At 41.0% G+C, this 22,696-nt stretch overlaps 1 protein-coding gene across 1 annotated transcript in view; it reads right to left on the reverse strand.

Moving 5' to 3' along the window:
* Positions 1-4,522: 4,522 nt before the first annotated feature.
* LOC148525663 (serine/threonine-protein kinase 17A-like) overlaps positions 4,523-22,696 on the reverse strand; it is a 41,839-nt gene continuing 23,665 nt past the window's right edge. The window contains exons 2-7 of the mRNA XM_088470751.1: positions 16,836-17,048; positions 10,703-10,847; positions 10,325-10,451; positions 9,405-9,453; positions 8,994-9,173; positions 4,523-8,090 (exon numbers count right to left, since the gene is read on the reverse strand). Coding sequence (XP_088326877.1) covers positions 7,838-8,090; positions 8,994-9,173; positions 9,405-9,453; positions 10,325-10,451; positions 10,703-10,847; positions 16,836-17,048 — 967 coding nt within the window. The 3' untranslated portion in view covers positions 4,523-7,837. The remainder of the gene's footprint in view (positions 8,091-8,993; positions 9,174-9,404; positions 9,454-10,324; positions 10,452-10,702; positions 10,848-16,835; positions 17,049-22,696) is intronic.

Consider the following 22,696-nt stretch of genomic DNA (forward strand, 5'->3'; position numbering starts at 1 on the left):
ATATATTTTATATGGCACCACAAGTGTTCCGCAGCGCCTTACAAAGTACATAAACAAATAGATTGATCAGTGACTTACAGTAATATACAATACAGGACAAGGACATGGATAATATACATTGCTACATTAGCGACCATAACAACCAAATAAGCAACAGAGCATAAGCACCCAAGTGTTAGGTGCCCTGGTGGTGAGTAAGAAGTAGATGAGAGTAAAGTAGGGAGAAGCAGAAAAGGGTAGAGGGCCCTGCTTGTAAGAGCTTACATTATGGGCCTGATTCAGAGTCACACACAATACTGATGTTCACGGAGTTGTACGTTTTTTTCCCTAAAAACCACTTTGGCGCATACGTTACACAGAGTGTACGCACAGTGGCGCTGTTGCGAATGAGATGCATGGTAATTGAAATGTCTTTATAAAGTATTGGAGGCTCTTGGGTGGTTACTGCGAAGTGGCTAAACAGACACATGGAGATGGCCGGCCTTATGGGCATGTCATGGCAATGTCGCAGGAGTGTCACTGAAGAGTTTGCATACACAGACACACAATTGAAAATCTGCACCTGCCATAGGGCTGTTGCAATTTATGATGGTGCAACCAATGGTGGCTTCTAAGGAAGCACCAGGAGGTATTACAGCGTGTCCAGATGCTCTTAGTGGGCTTCTCAGTCCTTGTACATTCATACACACGGATAGGATCCTGGCAAGAATCAAACCTCAGTGCTGTCAGACAGAAATGTTAAACACCATGCCACTATCCTAGTGTCGTACAGGGGCATGATGGGCTCTGTGGTAAGGGCCCTTGCTTAACGGGTGTGGTCAGCCACCAGAGGGGGGTTGTGGCCAGCCACCACAGAAGCTTGGCTAGCCATTAGAGTGTGCATGGTCTGGGACCCTTTATAAATATATAGTAAATATTGACAGTGCATGCATGATACTGTACCAGATTGAAAACAGCAATGCACAGTAGTGAACATACCATAGTCCTGGGAATGTAGTATAATACATATGTACAATAATTAAACACATGATGGTGATCCTGTCTATATATACCACATTAATACACTGTACATGTGATGGGGTTCCCTGTTACAGACTGGCCAGTGTCTAACCTCATTAAGAAATGCATTATGTCTAGTAAAGCTAAATACAATGCAATGTAAGAACAATTCACTTTTTCAGCTCTTACTACTGGGATGACTTAGTTGTAGGATAGTGAATGAATGCAGAGCTACAGTGCTATTCCAATCACTGACAGGAGCTGTGTTCATTATGTTAAAGCCTACAGCCAACAAGAGGAGAGGACAGGGTTGTGTCGTGACCACCCACTGTTATTGGCACGAGGGAGAATCTTGGTGTACTTGCTGTAGAACGAACCAAGCACCCATGGTCATCAGTGGTTCTGCTTCTCCAGGTTACTGACTGCTGAATAGAGTAACAGTGTATTATTTGAGTGCACAGTCTGAAACCTGACTCCTAGAAGAGGGAGTGAGCTCAAATGCAGGCATGTTGCGGCCATTTCGGGGGCGTGTCACAGCTTGCAACTGCTATCCCGTACACCAGTGATTTTCAACCTATATTAACTCGCGGCACACTACACAAGATTTTAAAATTGCCAAGGCACACTATCCGGCGATGCTGTGTGTGCGGACTATGAAAAAACACACTACATTAGTTCCCACAGGAACAAAACACACTACATTGGCTCCCACAAGAATAAAAAAACACTCTACATTGGCCCCCACAAGAATAAAACAATCCCATTGGCTGGCCTAACAGAAAAAAACCACATTGCTCCCCACAAAAAAAACAACCATACCACATTGCACCCCACAGAATAGCTCCCCACAGAAAAAGAAACCTATGGCTGGCCCCACAGAAACAAAGAAAAAACACATTGTTCCCCACTAAATAGGCAAATATATGGCTGGATAACATATGGCTGGTTCTCACAAAAAAAAATGACATGACTGGTTCCCACGAAAAAATAAATTATGGCTGGTAGCCACGAAGAAGAAAAAAATGTCTGGTCCCCCACAAAACCCACATTTCTTCCCCCCTTGTCACTCACACTGCAGCAGGATCGCGTGCGGGCGGGCTTAAAGGCAGGCTGCAGAGCCTGCCTGGACACAGCGCGGGCTGGCTGATTGGCGCAGGGCTTGGCTGGCAGAGCGGGCTGGAGGGCAGTGGACAATGCGGCGTGCGTGATCTGTGATGTCACGCTGCCGCATCTTTGCAGGTCACTACCCGGTCGCGCCTGAGTCTCCCAGAGGAGCTCAGCGGCCCGGGATGCTGAAGTACAGTAAAATGTGCCCGGTGGCTCTGACAGCCCCGCGGCACACTTCACAACCGGCCACGGCACACTAGTGTGCCGTGGCACACCAGTTGAAAACCACTGTCGTACACAGTAAAAATAGCTCCGGCGTCTTTTGACGGCCATTCTGTGCAACCACAAGGTTACTAAAAAGTTTGATGATCGAGATCAACCAATGTGTGTCTGATGGGATGGTTGCATCTTCCAGCACAAGTGGCGGATATGAGATGCTGCAAGTGGGCGTCTCAATACAAATCCCTGCGGCTGTGACATTTGCATATTTTTGCACATCCGCAATGCACAGGATCGCAGCTACAATGGCATTTGCGACTGTCTCTGAATCAGGCCCTCAGTCCTGTACTAGCAGAATTATTTACTGCAGCAATTCCCAAAAGTGGAATTTGTGTGTACCTACATTTGCTCTGGGTGGTCAGAGAGGTGTAATTAGATCCACTGCCTTTCCATGGTTCATCTATGGCCCCCAGTATGGTTACCTTGGTGTCTGGGTGCCTGGGTACTTTGGCCCATAACCTGTTGGAAATGATGTGTGTGCAGGTGTTGATATTGCAGAGTTATGCAGGCACCCACTAGCGGATGAATCAAACTATGAACAGCTCTGTTACTGGTGATGTTGGTTTACTGAAGTACAGTATAGTAGGTACAGCCGTACTTACTGATACATGCACACTGCTAATGGAGCAGAGCTTGAGCGAAGAGGGGCTCCATACATCCCAGCAACAGGGTAGTGGTGCAGGATGCTGGAACAGCGTTAAATGCAGGTATTAATCAGGTTCTCTATAGGAGCTAAGTAGGAGAATACTGTCTCCCCCTGTGTCATTCTCTCACAGTAAAGACAAGATTGCTCCTACCCATTCTCAGTAGTGAGCTTGGTGGCCATCTTGGAAAAGGGCATGAAGTCTCCCTGGAGAACAGGATGACTTGAGTCAGCACAGTAGTGCACAACTTTTTCAAAATCTCTTGCTTCTATTTATCTCGAATAAAGATGGGGAGTAGTGGAAGTGCTCACAATCCTAAAGCAGTGTTTCCATTTTTTTTTTTTATAACTTGACTGATTTTCATACAGATAACACACATAATTTTCTTTGTGACATACCAATGTTACTGTAATGTAATGCATTAAAATCAAATATTGGATAGATATAGTTGAAGACCAATGTGAATGATAGCCAGTTTATTTCATTCACAATATAGTTCAAATATAATTGTCAAAGTACCAGCTAATATGATATTGTACCCATTTTATAAACTAGCTCCCAGAATGAGCTCACCTTTGTGTACTAACCGTCAAATGTGTGCCAGTTGTGTATACTGCCCATCAGATGTGGCTCTACATTGTATAATGATCAGCAAACGGGGCTGTGTTTGGGATTACTCAGATGTAGTTACATTGTACACTAGTTGGAGTAGTATGTGTTTCTCTATTATGGTGAGCATATTATGCCAGGAGTATCCAGTCAGAATGTTCGCAATCAAAATGTCGACATCAGAATGTAGGCAGGCTGAATATCGTCAGCAAGAATGTCATCATGGACATACGTTTAGGCTTAGGCTAAAATATGAAAAAAATGTATTTTGACATTATGGTGTTGACAATATGAACATGTTGTGATTTTAACCATGTCGGCATTTGTGGATGTGTACATACTGCTTGTCGACTTACTGTCCATATTTCGACATTGAGAGCACGTCGACATTCTGAATGTCGACTCTTCTTACCACACCCATGCCAGGTATGTTTTGATTACTAAAAGTAATACAATTGTTTTGCGGAGATTAGGTCCCAGTCCCACATTTCAATGTTAACCTGTACTTTTGCTGGCAACTGCATACTATAGTATTGTTTTCAGTAAGCTGGAATATGTTACCTAGTAGACTCCAATTTGGATTTTTGGGTGCACACATTTAAGCATAGCAATAGTCACTGAACTCTAAAGGGAAAATAGTAATCTGGCTTTGATTTTGATGCATTCCAGCAGCTAGTTATTTACTGCAGGCTATTTTAGGTATTTGTTTTTCTTCCACACAAAGCTGTAGTGGGAATTTGGGATTTCAAATATGGAGCTAAAATACAGAATTCACTTTTTTTGTTTTCTTGTCCTTGAAGTTGACGTGTGGGAAGTTTACTATTTTTGTCACAGGCCATTTTCTCACAACCGTAGCTTTAATAATCACAAAAGCAGGCATACATAAATATACAACATTTTATTTACAGAAAAAAATCATTATTAACAAAGTGACATAATTGCACATAGGCAAAAAAATATAATATTCTATTATACAATAACAGATACAAGTTCATTGGTAAATATTATTTTCTATTACAGGGGAGGACATCAATTTCAATTGAGGGCCTAAATCAGAAATGTACGGAACTCCGATGTTCACGTACATGTCCGATCGTTTGAGATCTGTGCATGAGCAGAAGCCACGCTACGCATGAGTAGATCTCGTCCTGCAAAATCGCTCACAGACCCCTGGATGCTGAAGCCTGATTGACAGGCTGTAGGCGTTCTGGGGTGGAGACGATGACCATTTCCTAAAACAGAGATGTGTCACCTCCATTTTGTGGGAGTACTAAGGACATTGAGTACAGTGCCGAGGACAAGTCTTATGACACAGATTTACTGGCCTCGGCAGCAGAAGTGGAGGCAAACATTCTGAGTAACCTCAGGCTCAATCAGATGGCCGATGCGGCGACCGATGGTTGCAATGTAGATACGATACTGGGTCCTCGGATGCAGCCCTCGGATCTGCGATGCCAGAAGTAGGCGTCTTTTTACACTAAATGCCTTCTGCGGCATTAACATAATTTCGCACAGCCACAGTGTACAAAGCCACAGTGGCTGTACTATACCATCCATATATGAATATGGCCCAGAGATTGCAGAATAACATGCAACATTATTGGGACAATAAACTAAAAGGTAAAGAGGTTTGGAATACTACTATACAATGGTCAGTTTGTCCTAGATCTGTGTGTATAATGTCTGGTCTTGTGGATATCGCAATACATAAAAATAATACTATAGGGCATTATAGCCCTGTAATGCCAGTGTAATGCCGATAAGCAATTAAAGAATATTTATAGTATTTAAAGTGGAAGATGGATACATCCAAAGCCTTTTTGTGATCATTTAGGGAAAAAATAGCAAGTTTTATAGGACCTCACGGCAGATTATTTGTTATAAAATAATTTCAACCTCATTCATCATTCAATACTTGCAGCATAAACCCACAAATATTTAGGATCACCCCAATGTATGAAGGAGGTACCCCAGTAGATATCTCCATACCTGCCGCGGTCCCTCCATTTCTGACTGCAACCGCAGCCCCCATAGTTTCAGTGGGGGCTGTAAAGCTATCAGATTTACTAAGCTACAGTTTGGCCCCGTCAGCTAATGCCATCTGAGGGGGCTACTTTCAACGAAAATACCGGGAGAAGATTCCTCTGGAATGGCCACCGCACATGCATGGTCAGTAGATCACACATGCGCAGTAGTGATACAGGGTCGTGATAGAGGAGTGAAGTGACTACAAATGCGATCACTTCACTTTTATTACATCACAGAGATGGACTCCACATGTGTTTTTTGCTGGTGGACGCAATACTGATGCCTGAAACCCGACAAGGGTCAAAAGCAGGTTCGACAATCCCGGTGGCCACGATCCCGAAGGTAAATTTTAGGGATAGGCACTAGGCGGAGGATTAGGGTTAGGCTGCGGGGGGGATTAGGATTAGGCTGCAGGAAAGGTTAGGGTTAGTTTATCTGGCATTTCAAACATCGGGATTCTGGCACTGGTATTGTGACCGCCGACATTCTGTGCACCGAGATTGCGCACCCAACCTGTTTTTTTATACATTCAGGTGAATGTCAATGTAAGAAATTACAATTATCGGGTCTAAAACCTGATAATTGATAAATATGCCAAATAATCTCTTTTAACACTGCCTAAATTCATTGAATTTTATGACGTTTGCAGTTGATTTGAGTTAAATGTAATATAAGTTTGATATCATTGCTGTATGATTTCTCCACTAGGTAGCACTGTTCTATTGTTATTACTAAATATTATTTGACCTGTCCATGAACAAAGAATGACAGTTGCAACTCATGGCACTAAATGTAATTGTGGAGGCAAATAGATTGCTCTTATTTACTTATATACATACTAATAAGACAGCAATTGCATGTTTCTTAAACATGAGTGGCTGCAATTTTTGCAGAAACTGAAAAATAATGATGTTGGCATTGCTATTTACTATTAGAGAATGTATACGTGAAACAGACATTTTATGGGGGAGAACCAATATGAGAGTGCAGCCTATCAAATTACTAGGATTGGTGACATCACATCCTAGTAAATGAATAGGCTGTATTCTTATGACATGACTTCCTCCACTGTGTATGGATGCCTTGTGTTCCATTTCATGTAGAACTGCATTCATTTACATTCAAATAGGAATATTTGTTGCCAGAATGTCTAAAATAAACACCTTAAATGTAGAGATTATGAAGTTACAACAGTAACTGACATATACTGGATGAATTACAAGTCTCAAATGGTTCAATAAACCATGCAGTGATTTTCTGCACTAATGCCCATCCACCTGTAGCATGCACACTATATTGTCCTGTTTTCCTGTCCTGATTTCCTTTCTCCTGGTATGTTGGGATGCATTCTGTATGTTCTATGTCAGACCTGGTACAACAGATATAACAGATACAATGTTGAGTTTCCCTGTCAGAGTAGAGCCATTCAGATCCACTGATACCCAGAGATACCCAGGTCTGGAGCAGTGACTGTAAGCAGTCCTTGTATTCCTATACTGTGTACTGAATTATTTATGGCTTATTTTATAAACACTGACCAAAGGACAAAGCTTTGCCCTTTAAAGTGGAATTTTACCATTGACACATAAAACAATGAAAGGCTTGTTCTGTAGTTGGCACCTGAAAGTAAAACGTATTGTTTTAACACGTACAGTAAATTACATTATTTTACCAATATTCTTATTGTTTGAGCAGGTTTTCCTAGTATAGAATGAATTCCTGCCTGTTACAGAAATTTCCCAAGTGCAATAAACATCTCTGTAAATCCTTATGTGCCCTTAAAACATATGAAAATGAAGGGTGATAATTAATCTTGGGTAGTAAGGTTAGATCCTTAACCAAGAACATGTACAGTCTAGGAAACAGCTATCAGGAACTAGGTTTAGGTTTCAGCGCCATTCCACGGGTAGCTATAACAACAGGTTGACAAACAGTCAAAGAGGCCAAATATCAGGCTGCATAACCATAGCAAACCTAACTACAGACAGGTTAAAGCATCAGATATTTTCCACAGGCAACAAGGCAATCAAGAAGCTGTAAAGTGTAGGCTAAAAGAAAAAGTCAGAAAGACAAGTAGTCCAAACTTCTTGAAGGGACCCGTATCATTGTTTGACAGATAGACACTTGGTGAATTGAACCCGCTTTGGTTTTCACTAGTGAGTTTCTCTCTGTTAACACACAACTTCAGGCTGAATTTCTTTCAGTGTTGCAAACTGATTTCTTACACCTTTGAGCTCAGTCTCTATGGTTTCCCGACACGGGCAGTGCACAGTGTAGGAGGCCAACAACACAATTTCTTCTGTACTCTCAGAGGTCTCCAATTCGCTCTCCTTCTGCTCAAATGGCTTGTCCTTCAGAGGCTCAGGATCTTGGTATGTGGATAGCCATGCATGCTTAAGACACTGATCAGCTCGAGCACGCTTCCTGTACAAAGAGATGGTGTAATAAAGATTAATGACATAGCTTTACATATATTTTAAATTACACTTCAAAATTTACCATCGTCATGTTAAGTTTCTATCATTACAGTATGCTCTTGGGGGTATATTTATTAAAGTGAGATTTTTTTAGAAGTGGAGATGTTGCCTAGCAACCACTCAGATTCTACTTAACAATTAACTAGCACTTTCTAGAAGATAATAGCTAGAATCTGATTGGTTGCTATGGGCAACATCTCCACTTTAGTAAATATACCCCTTTACATTATCACATAGCTTTTACCCAGAGCAGAAAACAGTAACGTTGGCCATGCACAGAACGATTCTGCCCCTTGGCTCTAGCACTGAGCATCCTGTCCATTTCTTTTTTACTATATTAATTTGAGCTTACACTTGGGCCTGTTTGTGTAGTCAGAATGATGACCTCATACACAGGCCAATAACGTCCAATCATTTTTACATAATGAGCCACCACGATGTCACAGTTTGTATGGCCTTCTTTATTGGCGTCATCTTAACTGACTTGTTGATATGCTAGCTGTTGCTAAATGATATCTCTATTCTAGAATACTCTGGGAAATTTAGCAAAATTAAATATACTGAGAACTTCTCATATACTGTTCACCTCTGCTTTGTACATTTATGTATGCGAGAAGTGCCTTCAGTGGGCTGAACATCTGGTCTTATGATATGCTTCATAGTTACGTACCAGTAGGTGCAATGGTCTGCTTAATATGAATTGTCATGTAAAAGTTTTACTGATGCCTTCTGAAATCTATTCTAGAACTCAACCGAGTAACTCATACCTACTTAATATTCTTTTACACTGCAAATAGACATTTCTAGAAGTGAGTTATCTCCTATCAGACCAATCCTTTGAACTTCTTACCTGGGGTTCTTAATGAGCAGAGATTTGATGAAGTCCACAGCCTGATCAGAGATCCCCTCAAACTCTTCCTGGGAGTACTGAATGTCTACTTGAGAGATGTTCAGGAATGTCTCTTGCTTGGTGTCTCCCAAGAATGGTGACACTCCAGTAAGCATGACATACGTCAGCACACCGATACTCCTGTGTAACAAAACCCATAAGGTCAGTTAAAATAATCTTAACCCAGCAAACAGCCCTGTTCATACCAGCTACTGCAAACCTATACAACCATTAAAACTGAGGATCTGAAAATGAGTAATAAGCACATCACACTACTAGTAATGCAGATGCAAGAATGAACAGGTCTCTCCTATATATTCATTTACTAAATAGATATTCCTACATTAAAGATGAATTTATCTGTACACTTACCACATGTCTGTTGATGTGCTGATTGGTTCATAGCTGAGCACCTCAGGAGCTAAAATTAATAGGAGAAGGAATTTTAGCTGATTTTCAAATGCGTAACAAAGTTGATTTAAGGTAAAAAACTGTCAACATTAAATTGGAGCTTATGCAGTTAGGAGCAAAGCAAACGGAGCAAATCTGCAAAAGGAGCAAATATGCACAGCAAACCCATGTTGCACTGCAGTTGGGAAGAGATAAAAGGACCAGAGAGATTTATATGGGCAAGTTCAATTCTAAATGTCAGTGTAAAAATAAAGTTGCACGGTATTTGTGGGTTATATGCAAAAGCAAAAAGTATTTTCCCTGCAAGCAAAATGAAATGTATTTACTACACTTACATTGCAACATCTCTTGTCCAGGAGCAAATTTGCTCCTTTTTTTGCTTTGCTCCTACTTCTGCATAAGCCCCAAAGTGTTTTGCAGAAATTAAGCGCTTATATGTAAAGTCAATTTACTCCATAATTATTTTACGGAGTAATAAGGTTCTTGACAGTTTTCATATAATAGACTAAATAAAAAATGGCAGCTTGAGTTTATATTCTAATATATAAATCATCTGTTGTCGACAACGTATTTTCTGACACCCCGTCAACTTGTCTAATCTTGCATATGTGTGATTAGTCAAAAATTAACATACATGAAAGAAAGAACACTGATGTATTAGGTGAAAGACTTAATCATTATGTAGTGGCACAATACTAGATTAAAAATGATCCATTTGAATACGACATGGCAAATATGAAACCAATATTGCCAATAAGAGGTCTCAGATAACGCAACTGTAAAAATAAAACCAATCCCATTTGGAAATTTCATTTGGAAGGAAGTAACCTGAAGACCCTAGAATGGTGATGTTAAGTCATCTATAAATGTTTTACACTTACCTACATACTCTGGTGTCCCCAGAATTTCTCGCACCTCTTTAATGCTGTCCACCTGCCTGGACAGGCCAAAGTCTACGATACGGATTTCGCCCAGTGGATTGCTGCTTGTGAGCAGAATATTCTGCGGCTATAATAGAAAAGGTTCCAAGATTAGGAAAAAGAGAATCAAATGTATAAACAAATGACACACATACGGCATAGAGCAGATACAGATTCTTCTTTCCTATTAACACTTTAACAAGTCCATGAAAATGTCTATAACCAGCTTCTTTTGATCATTATTCATACTCAAGTGAACCCAAACAGACCCCATGTTTGTAGCCTAAATGGAATTTTCAGTTAAAGATAATATTTCTGCACTAGAAATTTTTTTTTTACCTTTAAGTCCAGATGAACTACATTATTTCGGTGCAGGTACAACACCCCATGCAGAATTTGTTGGATGAGCCTAATTACATCCTTCTCTGTGAAAGCTTCATCTTGATCTGCCACGCACTGATTGAAGATTTCTCCACCAGCCGCACTGGAAGAGATAAAATATAAAAGTGAAACTACCATATGTAGTTTTTATCATGTAGGTCATCAGGCGATGATGACCGCTTGTTGTAATTATTACTTTGTACAAGCCAAGTCATCCTGTGACTGCCCAGCTGTTGTGTAACTAGTACTACAGTCCTAGAATACCCTGCCAGCCTCTGTCGCGACACGCTAGGACCTGAAGTTACACAACAGTAGGACAACCATATGGTGCTTTACACTGGCCCAATACATAAAAAAAATAAAAACAGATTTAATTTGCATAAAACATAAAAATACACCAAATAACTGAAAAGCTACATTTTGTTAGAAATTGTCATATACTGTATAGCTTATAAACCAGATGTCAAAGGGATTGTGAATGGACAAACTAGCCTAAAGCTAAGGTTACATTACTGTTACGGGAGCAGTGTGCTCTTAATGTTAAGCATGCTATATTTGATACAGGCTGATCATCTCTTTCTTTAAAATATATAGCCTCTGGCTACTAATACAGTTTGTTCACCGTTTTAAATGACAAGTGCAAACAAATTGTAATTGGGAAGGGTGAGTACAGAACAATCTGTGTCTTTGCGATTATTCTTAACCAACACAAATATACAAGTTCAATCTTGTCTCACTCGATTTTGCCACGGGCTGTAATATGTAGTAAACAGATCTGAGTCACCTGGCAAGTTTATAAACTGCATAATAATCTCCCCATCAATTTGTGGCATAATAAATGCATTTGAGACACTAGCCCAGGGCTGTAAACTGTCCCAGACCTTCCCCTTTCAAACTCAGAGCTGCAATTATAACATTGATAAAGTGAGCGAGGGGTGGACAGTTTGCTGTATAAAGAACATATTGCCGTTCATTGCAAAATTTTGGGAGTTAGGCCAGATATAATCTCATGTTCCAGATATAATCTCATATTCCAGATATAATCTTGTGCTTCTCTATGCAACCTATTCTGTTCTGATCTGTACCCAACCTCCCTGCCACCATTGTTCACCAGGGCCCAAATTACACTACATATTAAAAGTATATTTGCATAGTTCTGCCCTGTTTCATTATTTAACAAAAAAGTCACCCTGTCCTTTGTACAGTAATGTACTTAGGGGCATATCCAATTAGCAGCGGGGTTTCCCCTGCAGCTAATTGTCGCGCTGGTGGTGATTCAATTAGCGGGGATTCCATGTGCGGGTGTCCCCGAGACCCCGCGCGCGAGTCCCCGCTATCTGAATTTACCTCGCACTAATGTTTTAGGGGAATATCTCGTAAATATTAATTGATAAATAGGCCCCATAGTGACTTTAATTTCCAGCAGCAAGAGATGGGTAAAACAGGCCATCAGTAAATAGAAGGCTGTAGAGTCTTGTAATACAGCCTTCAATTTATCAGGCTTTCCCAGGGTAAATATAGGATATGATTAAAGTAAATAACATTTTGGTCATGGAGAGCGATGTCTTGTAGTTTACAATACGGGTTTTGTTGTGTGAATGTGGAGAGCAGCTACGGTGGCTGCAGATCTCTCAGCAGTGTGACTGCTTTACTATTGACTTGCTCCCTCTGCAGGGTTACTGATCAACTAGGATTTTCCACACACACAGTTACAAATGTCAAACAAAGGCCTCCTCACGCCTAACCTTCTGCAATATACCTGGAGGGAAACTTAACATGCCTGTGTCACCATGGTACATTAAATTATTGCTTGAGGAACGCTGCAACAAATATGCCTCACAATATTCTTCAAAGCCTCTGAACTCTCAGAAGTGGCCCTTTGTAGTATTCTTGTTTGCCTGTATCTTATCTTCCACTATTGTTCACACAAATAGACAGAAGAGTAACAGATCCAGGATCCCGAGTTCTTTACAAATGATTTTGCTACTGGTGATTTAATACATATGGGTCTACATATAAAACAGTGAAAAGCCAACCTGTCTATCAAGGAGTTAGTAATGGTGATAGCACTGCGGTCGCTGGAGGTAACCCCGCCGATGATAACATTGCGAGCAGGGCCTTCCTACCTATATATCTGTCTGTTATTACCCAGTTTTGTTCTATTAATGTTTCCAATTGTAAAGCACAACGGAATATGCTGCGCTAAATAAGAAAGTGTTAATAAATAAATAAAATAAATAACATTTACTAGATATTGTACAAAGTACCGCCACAAAAAAAATGAAAAATTATTTACTACTTGAATAAAACATTTTTTCAACCATAAATAGTATAATTATAAAACATAAATAATTTAATAAGAATTTTTAACAATTTTCTTAAAGCACTGGAACTGGAACTTAAAGCACATGCTGCACTTCACACGTTGAAATCACATATGCGCGCATCTCCTGAGATAGGCACAGTGAAGCCCTTACTCCTGGCTAGTGCCGTCTAGGCAGCTGTGTATGGATCAACTGCCTCAACCAGATTTTAATGGTTAAATACAGATATCGCTGCGAAAAACTGTTGTAGAAAATCATTGTTATTGTTTGATATTGATAGGTTATGTGGTTATTTTTACTTAGTGTACAGTTGACCCAAGGAAGATCTGTAACATATCATGCAGTTTTATATATTACTTATTTATTTCTTTTTTTTTCTGGTAAACTGCCAAATATTTTACTCAAAAGGATTACATTTAACCCTGCCCCTCGGGCTGAAGTACTTCCTCAGCTTTACTTGCAAAAATCCAGACAGTCTTCTAATGGAAAAGGTTGTTTATACATGATATTTGTTCCTTTTATGTTACAAAGGTTTTCTGAAAACTCCTCTAGCTTTTTAATGTTTTATATTAGTGACCATATGTCAGGGGCGTTTCTAGAGAGGAGGGGGCCCGTGTGCAGCCTCCGACACGGGCCCCCTCCTCTCCGCCCGGCGGCCGGCAGCACACTGAGCTGTGCGCGGCCAGCGCTGGAGTTATAGACTCTGGCCACTAGAGTGTGCCCAGAGTCTATAGTGTATGCACAGGTAACCGGGAAAATGGCTGCAGTGGCCATTTTCCCTATACTGCGCATGCGCAAACGATGGGAAAATGGCCACCGTGGCCATTTTCCAGTCGTTTTACAGCGCCGGACGCCCCCACCGAAGTGGGACTCCGGAGAGGTAAGTATTGTTATGGGTGCAGGGCGTGCGGTGCGGGGCCCCCCTGGACCCAGGGGCCCATGTTCCCCACACATCCTGCACCCATTATAGATACGCCCCCGACCATATGCATAAAAATAGTGCATATATGTTTCAACCAGCCCAAAAGTGCTAAAAAAAACCCTACAGTATATACACTGACAATACGTACCAGCATTTAAAGGTGCCTATCCACTAGAAGACAGGCAAAAGACTGCACGATTACGACAGTCGTTTGTCAGTCTGTGATGTATCTACACTGAACGAGCAGTCGTTCAGTGTAGGCACAATCAATCATCTGCAAACATACTGAACCTGACATTATCGTCAGGTTGACCAGCATGTTTGCACAATGATAGATGTCTAAAAGACCAATTTTTTAAACAATCTGCAAATGATTTTTCAAATGATTTTCAAATGATTATCGAATGATCGAACAATATCGATATCGTTCAATCGCTCACTTTAATCGTCTAGTGGATAGGCACCTTAAGCTGGCCACATACAGTGGGGCAAAAAAGTATTTGGACAGCCACCGATTGTGCAAGTTGTTGCAAATATTTATTTTCCGCAAGAATATACAAATAAATTGTTTAAAAATCATACAATGTGATTTCCGGAATTTTTTGTTCAGATTCTGTCTCTCAGTTAAAGTGTACCTATGATGGAAATTACAGAACTCTCTCATCTTTAAAAGTGCAACAACTTGCACAATCGGTGGCTGTCCAAATACTTTTTTGCCCCACTGTATCTAAAGATTGTGTTTCCAACCAGCCTACTAGTTGGAAGCAAACGTTAATTGGCCGTTTGCTCTCAAACAGACAAAAACTGTAGTTTAGATAAATTGCTTTAATCTGTTTGATTTAACCAATTTGTTTGAAAACATGGTTTCCAGCATTTGGAAGCAAAGGGACGATTGTCGTTTGCTCTCATACATTACCAGACTTTCATTCCAACCAGCCAACTAGTTGGCTGGTTGGAAAGATAATCTTTAGATGTGTGGCCTGTATTTTTCTGTTGAAATCTAACCGACGCCTGGCAATATAAAATGGTAAAAAAAATTTTTTAAAAATCACTTTTCTGGACAAGTATTTACTATGCCTACAAGTGCAATGAAATAGCTTATTGCACGTTTCCCACAAAAGTAACACTTGTTTGAAAGTTTCCATGTGTGGGATTCCAGACAAAATGTCTTGTTAAAAATACTGAGGCCATTTGTCCACGGCCTAGTGCAATATTTTACCTCACTACATCTGTAACAGGGAAGGTTCTCTCCCTTCAAAACTTCTGTGGAATTCAATATGCTGTAAATAGTAGCTTGCTTTTGCAGTCTTTCATGTGAAAGACCCTCAAACTGCAAGAAATGAATGGGTTAATCTACTTCCTGTCTGCGATAAAATGCATTTATGAGAATTTATTGTCTCAGCGCATTCCATGTTCAGGGGCCTGCAAGTCCCATCTACTATCTTAGGAAAGCGGCTAACAAGCTTAGAAGAACAAGGGGCACTGACAAAGTAATTATTAGAAACATAATTTCCTCACAGTCCCTCTCATATGTACCACCAGATGCTTTTGAGACGTCATGGAAAAAATAATCAAATAATAAGCCAGAAATACTCTTTGTAGCTAATCTGCAGTAGAATTTACACAGCACCTGGCTTTCCATTTAGAACATCAAGTCAACTGTGCAAGTTACACTACATTCTGTGGTTTGTAACATGAATTGTATAATCCTATTTACCTATAAAGGCTAGATTTTTGTTTTCTGATTGTGTCATATTTTTCTGCTTTATCCTTGGTGATTCTTTTTTTCAATTGTATACCCTTTTTATCGTGTTTATTGCTACAGTAGGTAAAGCAAACATGACCACATGGATGGTACCTCTTGGCACAACAGAGCAAACAATATATGGCTGCTAACTGTTAAATTACTATATATAGTGTTCTTAAGGTTTACAGGCAGAACTATTGAAATCCATGCAGATACAAGATTTAGTTTATTTTCATTAAAGTTCAATATTTATCATTCACAGGTTAAAGAAGCAGCCATTTTCAGATTGCATCCAGTTAATAGTTGTATTAAAAGGTGTAAAAATTATAGCTGTCTAGTGAATTAATAGGTTACATTCTTATAAATACTGATTCAGGGCACAAAACTGCCTCCGCTGTGAGTAGGCATCAGGGGCACTTAAACTCTACTCTCATTGGCAGATAAAAATCACTGTTGTGATAAAGATGGGGTGATATGTGGTGATATTGTCTATAAAATGAAGTGACACATATAAAGGTTTGAACATGTGCTGTACAGATATAGTTTTATGATCTCCATATAAGGTATTTAAAACAGTTTTATAGACAATGTCTGTGAAGTGGGCAGGATGTGGTTACCTGTGTGCAGCTGACAGAGATACATACAGTATGTAAGGTTCCCAGAAAGGAGCTATGAGAATTTCCTATAGATGTGTTTTGAGGTTGCCTGCAATATGTAGTGACGGCAGTCTGTACACATTGGTTCATAGCACCTGTCTGGATCTCAGGGATAGTTTCCACAAAAGAGAAGAGATCACTTGAAATGTGTGTTGTCTCCAATAAAAATAATATTATTTACTATAATTGCTCAGAGGGCAAAATCTGCACTATATTCAGACATCTGCTATCATTATCCAGCTTGCTCTGGGTAAGTAAGTGCTGGTGGGTGGGGTGAATTTAGTGCATGCTGTACTTAGACGTTGGAGCTATGATAATAAAAAACAAGACATGCAATAATGTGCACATGTCATGGGTAAAGTTAATTTGCGACACAAATAATACAACCCGCTATCTTCTGCCTGAAGGAACCATAACAGACCAGGATAATCCTGACACTTACTATTCCATGACAAGGATGATTTCGCTGTTTGTCTCATAGACCTCATGCAGGTCCACGACATAGGGAGAGTAGCGCGCCATTTCCAGGATGGCAATCTCGTTGATGATGTCACTGCGGCAGTCTTCCCCCTTTCTGCGTTTTCTCAGAAATTTTGCTGCATATTCTTTTCCAGTCAACAATTCCACACATTTCTTCACCACTGCAAACTTCCCCCTAGGAGAGAATGTCAGAAAAGGAACTTAATGCCTGTTTGACTTTTATGCTCTTTGTAATGAGATTTTTGTTCATGAAGAGATTCATGGATATCTACTTTGAATTACTGCTATTAAATAATCCATTGATCTATATGTGCAAGTTATATGTACTCACTTTTCCAGCTAATTACAGAAAATAAAGACAAAACACAGTCAGCTTTATACTGTGAAAAGCGGACGTGCTTAGTTATTATGAGTTGTTTAAGCATTTAGCAATTTGCATAATTTATGCAGCTGTTTCTAAAATATACTGTACTAGGCATCTGAACACAGTGGAGGCAGTCAATTTGTGGGACGAACCAATATCTATGAAAATGATATCCGTTCACTAGAAAGCAATGGGCCTCATTCTTGGAGTGTAATCTCCTTTAGCTGTGCTCTGTGCCTCCATTTATGTATATACTCCTAGAGAGGGAGCAGAAGTTTCCTACTGGACAGTGAGGAACACAGCAATTTCTAATTACCAAAAGAAGTTGAAGTTTGTACAGCCTCTAAGGCAGTGGTTCCCAAACTGTGCACCGCGACACCCTGGGGTGCCTCGGGACACTTGCAGGGGTGCCTCAGGTTGGTGGTCCAGCACCAAATAAAATGATTTATGGTTAATGTAATGTAAATATGTGGACAACCAGAAGCTTAAACCTGTCCACAACCACATAACTGAACCTAAGGATGACAGGTAAGCACAATTTACTTCACTTTACCAAAAAAAATTCTGAATTTCTCAATAACAAACTTTCAGCTTAGGGGTGCCGTGAAAACACTGCTGATACTCTAGGGTGCAGTGATTCAAAAAAGTTTGGGAACCACTGCATGTCTAATTGTAGAGTGTATGCCCAGCATAAGGGGTATATTTACTAAAAATTGATTTGTTTAATAACAGACAATTTATTTATTTATTTTTAAGTATTAGTAAATGTGAGATTTAGTCCCAGAAACACAACATCGATGTTGATCGATTTTCAACAATTTAGATCGACCTTTAGCAAATAGTTTTTCTGAGGGCCTTAACTAATGGGCGCCAGACAGAACAAAGCTTAATTGTTGCTCCGTTCAGGAGTGAGAGTCGCCGGCGCCGACATTTCTGCTTACAGCTTCCTGAGCTTGTGACCAGAAATGTGCGAAAACTGCAAACCAGCACTTTAGATGGGTTTAGCCGCTTTACATCCAATGCTTTTGGGCGCAACAAGCTCGATAATTAATGGGCGCCCAAAACAAATGAATTCCTAAAGATTTAATAGGATGCAATTTGCACTTACTGATTCATTTGTCCATAAATGAGGCCACACCGAGTAGTATTTTAGGAGAGAAACTGAAAAGTAGAATTTTATAAAAGTGGTGATTATAAAGTGGGAGGAGGTTAGACCTGATGTGACATTACACTTTTTCACAGTGTGCTGCTTTGCATTTAACACCCACAAAACTATCTAGACTAGGATGAGTACCTAAGAGCACTGGGCCTGATTCAGACCCGCTCGCGAGCGCTGAGCGCTCACAAGCGGGTTGATGTTGCCCAAGGGCGCTCCGTCGTGCGTATGCGCGAGACCCGAATAACGACGGCCAAGCCGTCGTTATGGGTCTCGCACCAAAGGGGACGTGCTGTCGATGGTGATTGACAGCACGCCCCCTTTGGTGGACGTGCCGGGGGCGTGGCTGCCCAGACGGAGGCGTTCCCATGGGAACGCCTACCGTGTGGGGCCGGCCCCACTGACATCACTAGTGATGTCAGTGGGAGTGCTTTTGGCTCTGATAGAGCCAAAATCACTCTAGGGCTTGCGGCAGCGAGACCCTACCGCAAGGGTCTTGTTGCAAGCCCGATGGTCACGATGGTCTTGACCATCGCGACCATCAATTTGGCCGCTCACTATAGCTGTGGGTCACCCACAGCTATGCGAGCGGCCAGGAGGCCGCTCAAAAAAGGAGGAGGGACGGCCCTGATTCAGAGCGAGCGCTCTGTCAGAGCGTCTGGCTCTGAATCAGGGCCACTGATACAAAAGAAAGACGTTTACTAGTATTTTGTAAATTAGCTCCAGTGACACCACGAAGACTGCTCCTGAATTTATAGGTTTCATTATCATGTTGGTTCAGCCTCAGTGATTTCACTGTTTCCTAAGGATTGAAAAAGTTGTATTGCCATGTATACTGATCCATTCATGATATAGCTGCCCACTGTGTGTAGGTGACAGGATCACTTATATGCTCTAAAATGATGTTCTATCAAAGATTTAACTGATTTCCTGTTTAACATGAGGTCAACGGACATCTGCAGCAGAAAGGATTTTACTAGCCTCTATAATAATATTGGTTATTTTAGTACAGTACATTAATCTTCCAGCTTGAAAGTGCCATTGGAATCCATTATACAACTTTTACATAATCGAAGGGGAAGTCAGATTGTCTGCAGCCAAGCGTATGCATACCACATACATCTGTTAATACATCTTCTTAGTCTGCTTTTTTTCTAGACATTAACATTTTTCACTAAATGCGAAAGTCAAACTTTACCCTGTGATAAAGTCCATGATAGTATAAAAGGGCTAATCACATCAAATAGTGTATAAATTGTATTTAAACAATTTGTAGGATGGGTAAAATGTATAGCTATTTTGGGGTTACGTGTTTGTTGTAACTAGTGTGGTGTAAGCAGTGTTTTCTGTGGTGGTACTTAGGGTGCTGCACTTTTTTGCTTTAATTTGTATTACTAGTCCCAGAAACAGGAGGAAATCAGTGAAATCATTTCTGCACTAGGTATGGTCATCGAAGACTGACCTTTCATAAAATTGGTCTTCGTATCTGATACAAAGCAAATATTTGGATCATTGTGGAGATGTGGTGTAGCAATAGGGTTGATCCAGAGATCACAATGGAGACAGTGATGTACTTACCTTCCTGTCCAGTGTCTCTCTTGTAACAGCGCATGTGCAACCTTTTCTGTTTTTTCTCTTTTTGTCAACTACGCATGCGTGACATTTTCTTGTCATTTTTAATACACTTTTAAGTGTATTAAATATGTATAGGCCAATCCTGTATTGATCCAAAAGATCGATGCGGGACCTCCGATTGGCCATGTATTATCCAGAGTGTGGGATCTACTATTAATCTTGAATCAACTTGTAACTTAAGGTGAGCATTGCCCTCTTTTTACACAGAAAAAAAGTCACTGGGTGCAAGTAACAGAGCATTACGTTTTACATTATGAAACTGACAGTACTTGAGAGCAATTAACCTTGTAGTATGAAGCATTTCCCACTGAAGAGCTCCCATGTGACAAGACACTAATGCTTCCTTTACAATTTATGTGACACTAAAACAAGCTTTAGAATGCAGTGCTAGTGGTTACCATGATACCACTTAATTACATATCAAAAGGAAAACACAACATGCTGCATAACAGTAAAAAAGTAAATGATAAATTAAACAGAACAAAATAATCCATATATAATGCAATCTCTGGATTATTGTACTTATCATTGATTTCTAAGGTACCATAGTGTTCCATGGCGCTGATAGTGGGTAAATTAGAATATGCATACAGTAAATCAGGGCCATACAAGGTAGACACAATAAATGCAGACAATAAAAAGGTTAGGGTGGAAGAGGGCACAGCTGAATCAAGGAACGACTGTGACTCAGAGTGGAGATTGGGACAGTTGTTAGGGAACATTAGTGTGGGTAGTATAGGTGGGAGTAGAATGTTGACATTAGGGTTCGGCTGCTGGACAGAAGGGATAGGCACTAGGAGGAGGTTAGGCTAGAGGAAAGTTTAGGGATTGGGGATCTAAAGATGGCCTCCGGGAAAAGGAGGCAGCCAGGACAGCACTGTGGAGGAGTGGGGCTCGGCGGTGGTAGGCAGGTCTGGGGGCAGTGATGGGCGGGGCTTGTGGAGGTGGGCAGGTCTGGGGCGGGATGACGCAATGTGGCAATTGTAGCCCCGCTACCCGCTATTCAATGCCGAGATTACCAGCATCGTGGAGTGGAGGACAAAGCCACAATGATGCGATTCAATGCGAATTGCATCATCGGCTGTCTGTGCCGCCCACTTCCCTGGGGTAGTGGGCTGCCGTGGATGGGTGGCCATAGCCCCTGGGAGACTTGTCCACTTTTTCAGGTGGCTGGGAGTGCCACTGGATTTTCAGAAGCGTCCTGGACATTCCGGGAGGGAGGGAAAGTATGCTAGGTGCTGGTGTGCTGGAGCAGCAGCATGACATGGAGAGAGCAGAGACTAACATTGTATTACCGCCATACGCATGTCCGGCGGTTCAAATCCCAACAGCGGCAGCCCGGCAAGGGTGAAAATCCTGATCGTCCCTAAGGTAAGTATCGCTAACCTAATTCCCCCCTTAACCCTAACCCTCCCTTAGGGGTGCCTAACCCTAACCTCCCCAAGTGCCTAACCCTATTCCCCCCTCTAAGTGTCTAAACCTAACCTCCCCGTCCCCGCCACCTAAACCTAAGTCCCCCGGGGGGGTGCCTAACCCTAACCTCCCCCCGGGGGTGCCTAACCCTAACCCTCCCTTCCCCTAGCCTAACCCTAACCTCCCGGGGGGGTGCCTAACCCTAAGTCTCCCCGGAAGCCCTAAACCTAACCATCTCACCCCTCGCGGCTGTCCGCGCCCGGCATCACTTTGATCGGGATGCTGGGCGTAGGTCTTCTGGCGTCTGGTTAATGACAGGCGTCTAGAATTAGACACCTGCCATTAGTAACACGCAGGGATTAGAACGTCTGGAAGCTGGCGGTCGAGATTTAGACCGTCGGCTACCAAACTACATCTCCTGCAAAGTGGCTCCACTCTTGCGAAGACACAATTTATTCAAGGGCCCAATTAACTGACATAAAATTAAGGTGATTGTTGTATCTAATCATTTAGCTACAGAGGGTGGAAATTGTACTTTTAAATCTACTTTTAGAAAGTGCAATTGTCCTTACAAAAAGAAAAGTACCTACTGTTTATTATGGATAATTAATATTTGCTCCACTTTAGACTATATTGTTATACTTCTTGACCCTGGCAGTAATCAAGTTAGGCCTCCTAAGAATCAGTTTCATTATAATTCCAGTTTAATCACAGCATACCCCTTTATTTAGGTACGGTATTATTAAACTTTTATAGAAATCAAGACCAATCCTGGTTTTCTGACATTGTAGGATATGTGCAAGTGCCTTCTGTGCTCTTTCCTTAACCTAAACGTGAATAGAGTGTGGGTGAAATGCATATAAAGGCTAACTGCTTATCTGTGCAACACATGCACAGTGATAGCTGCCATCTGACACGTACTGTTGCTGAAGTGATTTTGCCCTTCCATAAATCTACAAAATAATCATCTGTAAATCAAAGTATAGCCTGTATGAACTCTGTATATAAAAACAATATCTAACCATCAACATCCTGTTGCCATAAGGACTGGCTCCATGTGGTTTGAATAGTCTTTACAGCAGGAAAGGAAAAGTAACATGGGAGGAAGTTGGTACTAAATAAGAACAACCAAAACTAGGAGTGTTCTGTCTTACTCCGCACAATCACAGTGTTTGTTTATTTGTCCCCTTTTATATAATGTGATTTGAACTTGTGTTAATTGGGTGGTGTGATTCTCTATTAAAGCTTAAACACA

The sequence above is a fragment of the Taudactylus pleione genome, unplaced genomic scaffold (genome assembly GCF_031769625.1).
Source record: "Taudactylus pleione unplaced genomic scaffold, aTauple2 ptg000102l, whole genome shotgun sequence".
NCBI lineage: Eukaryota > Metazoa > Chordata > Amphibia > Anura > Myobatrachidae > Taudactylus > Taudactylus pleione.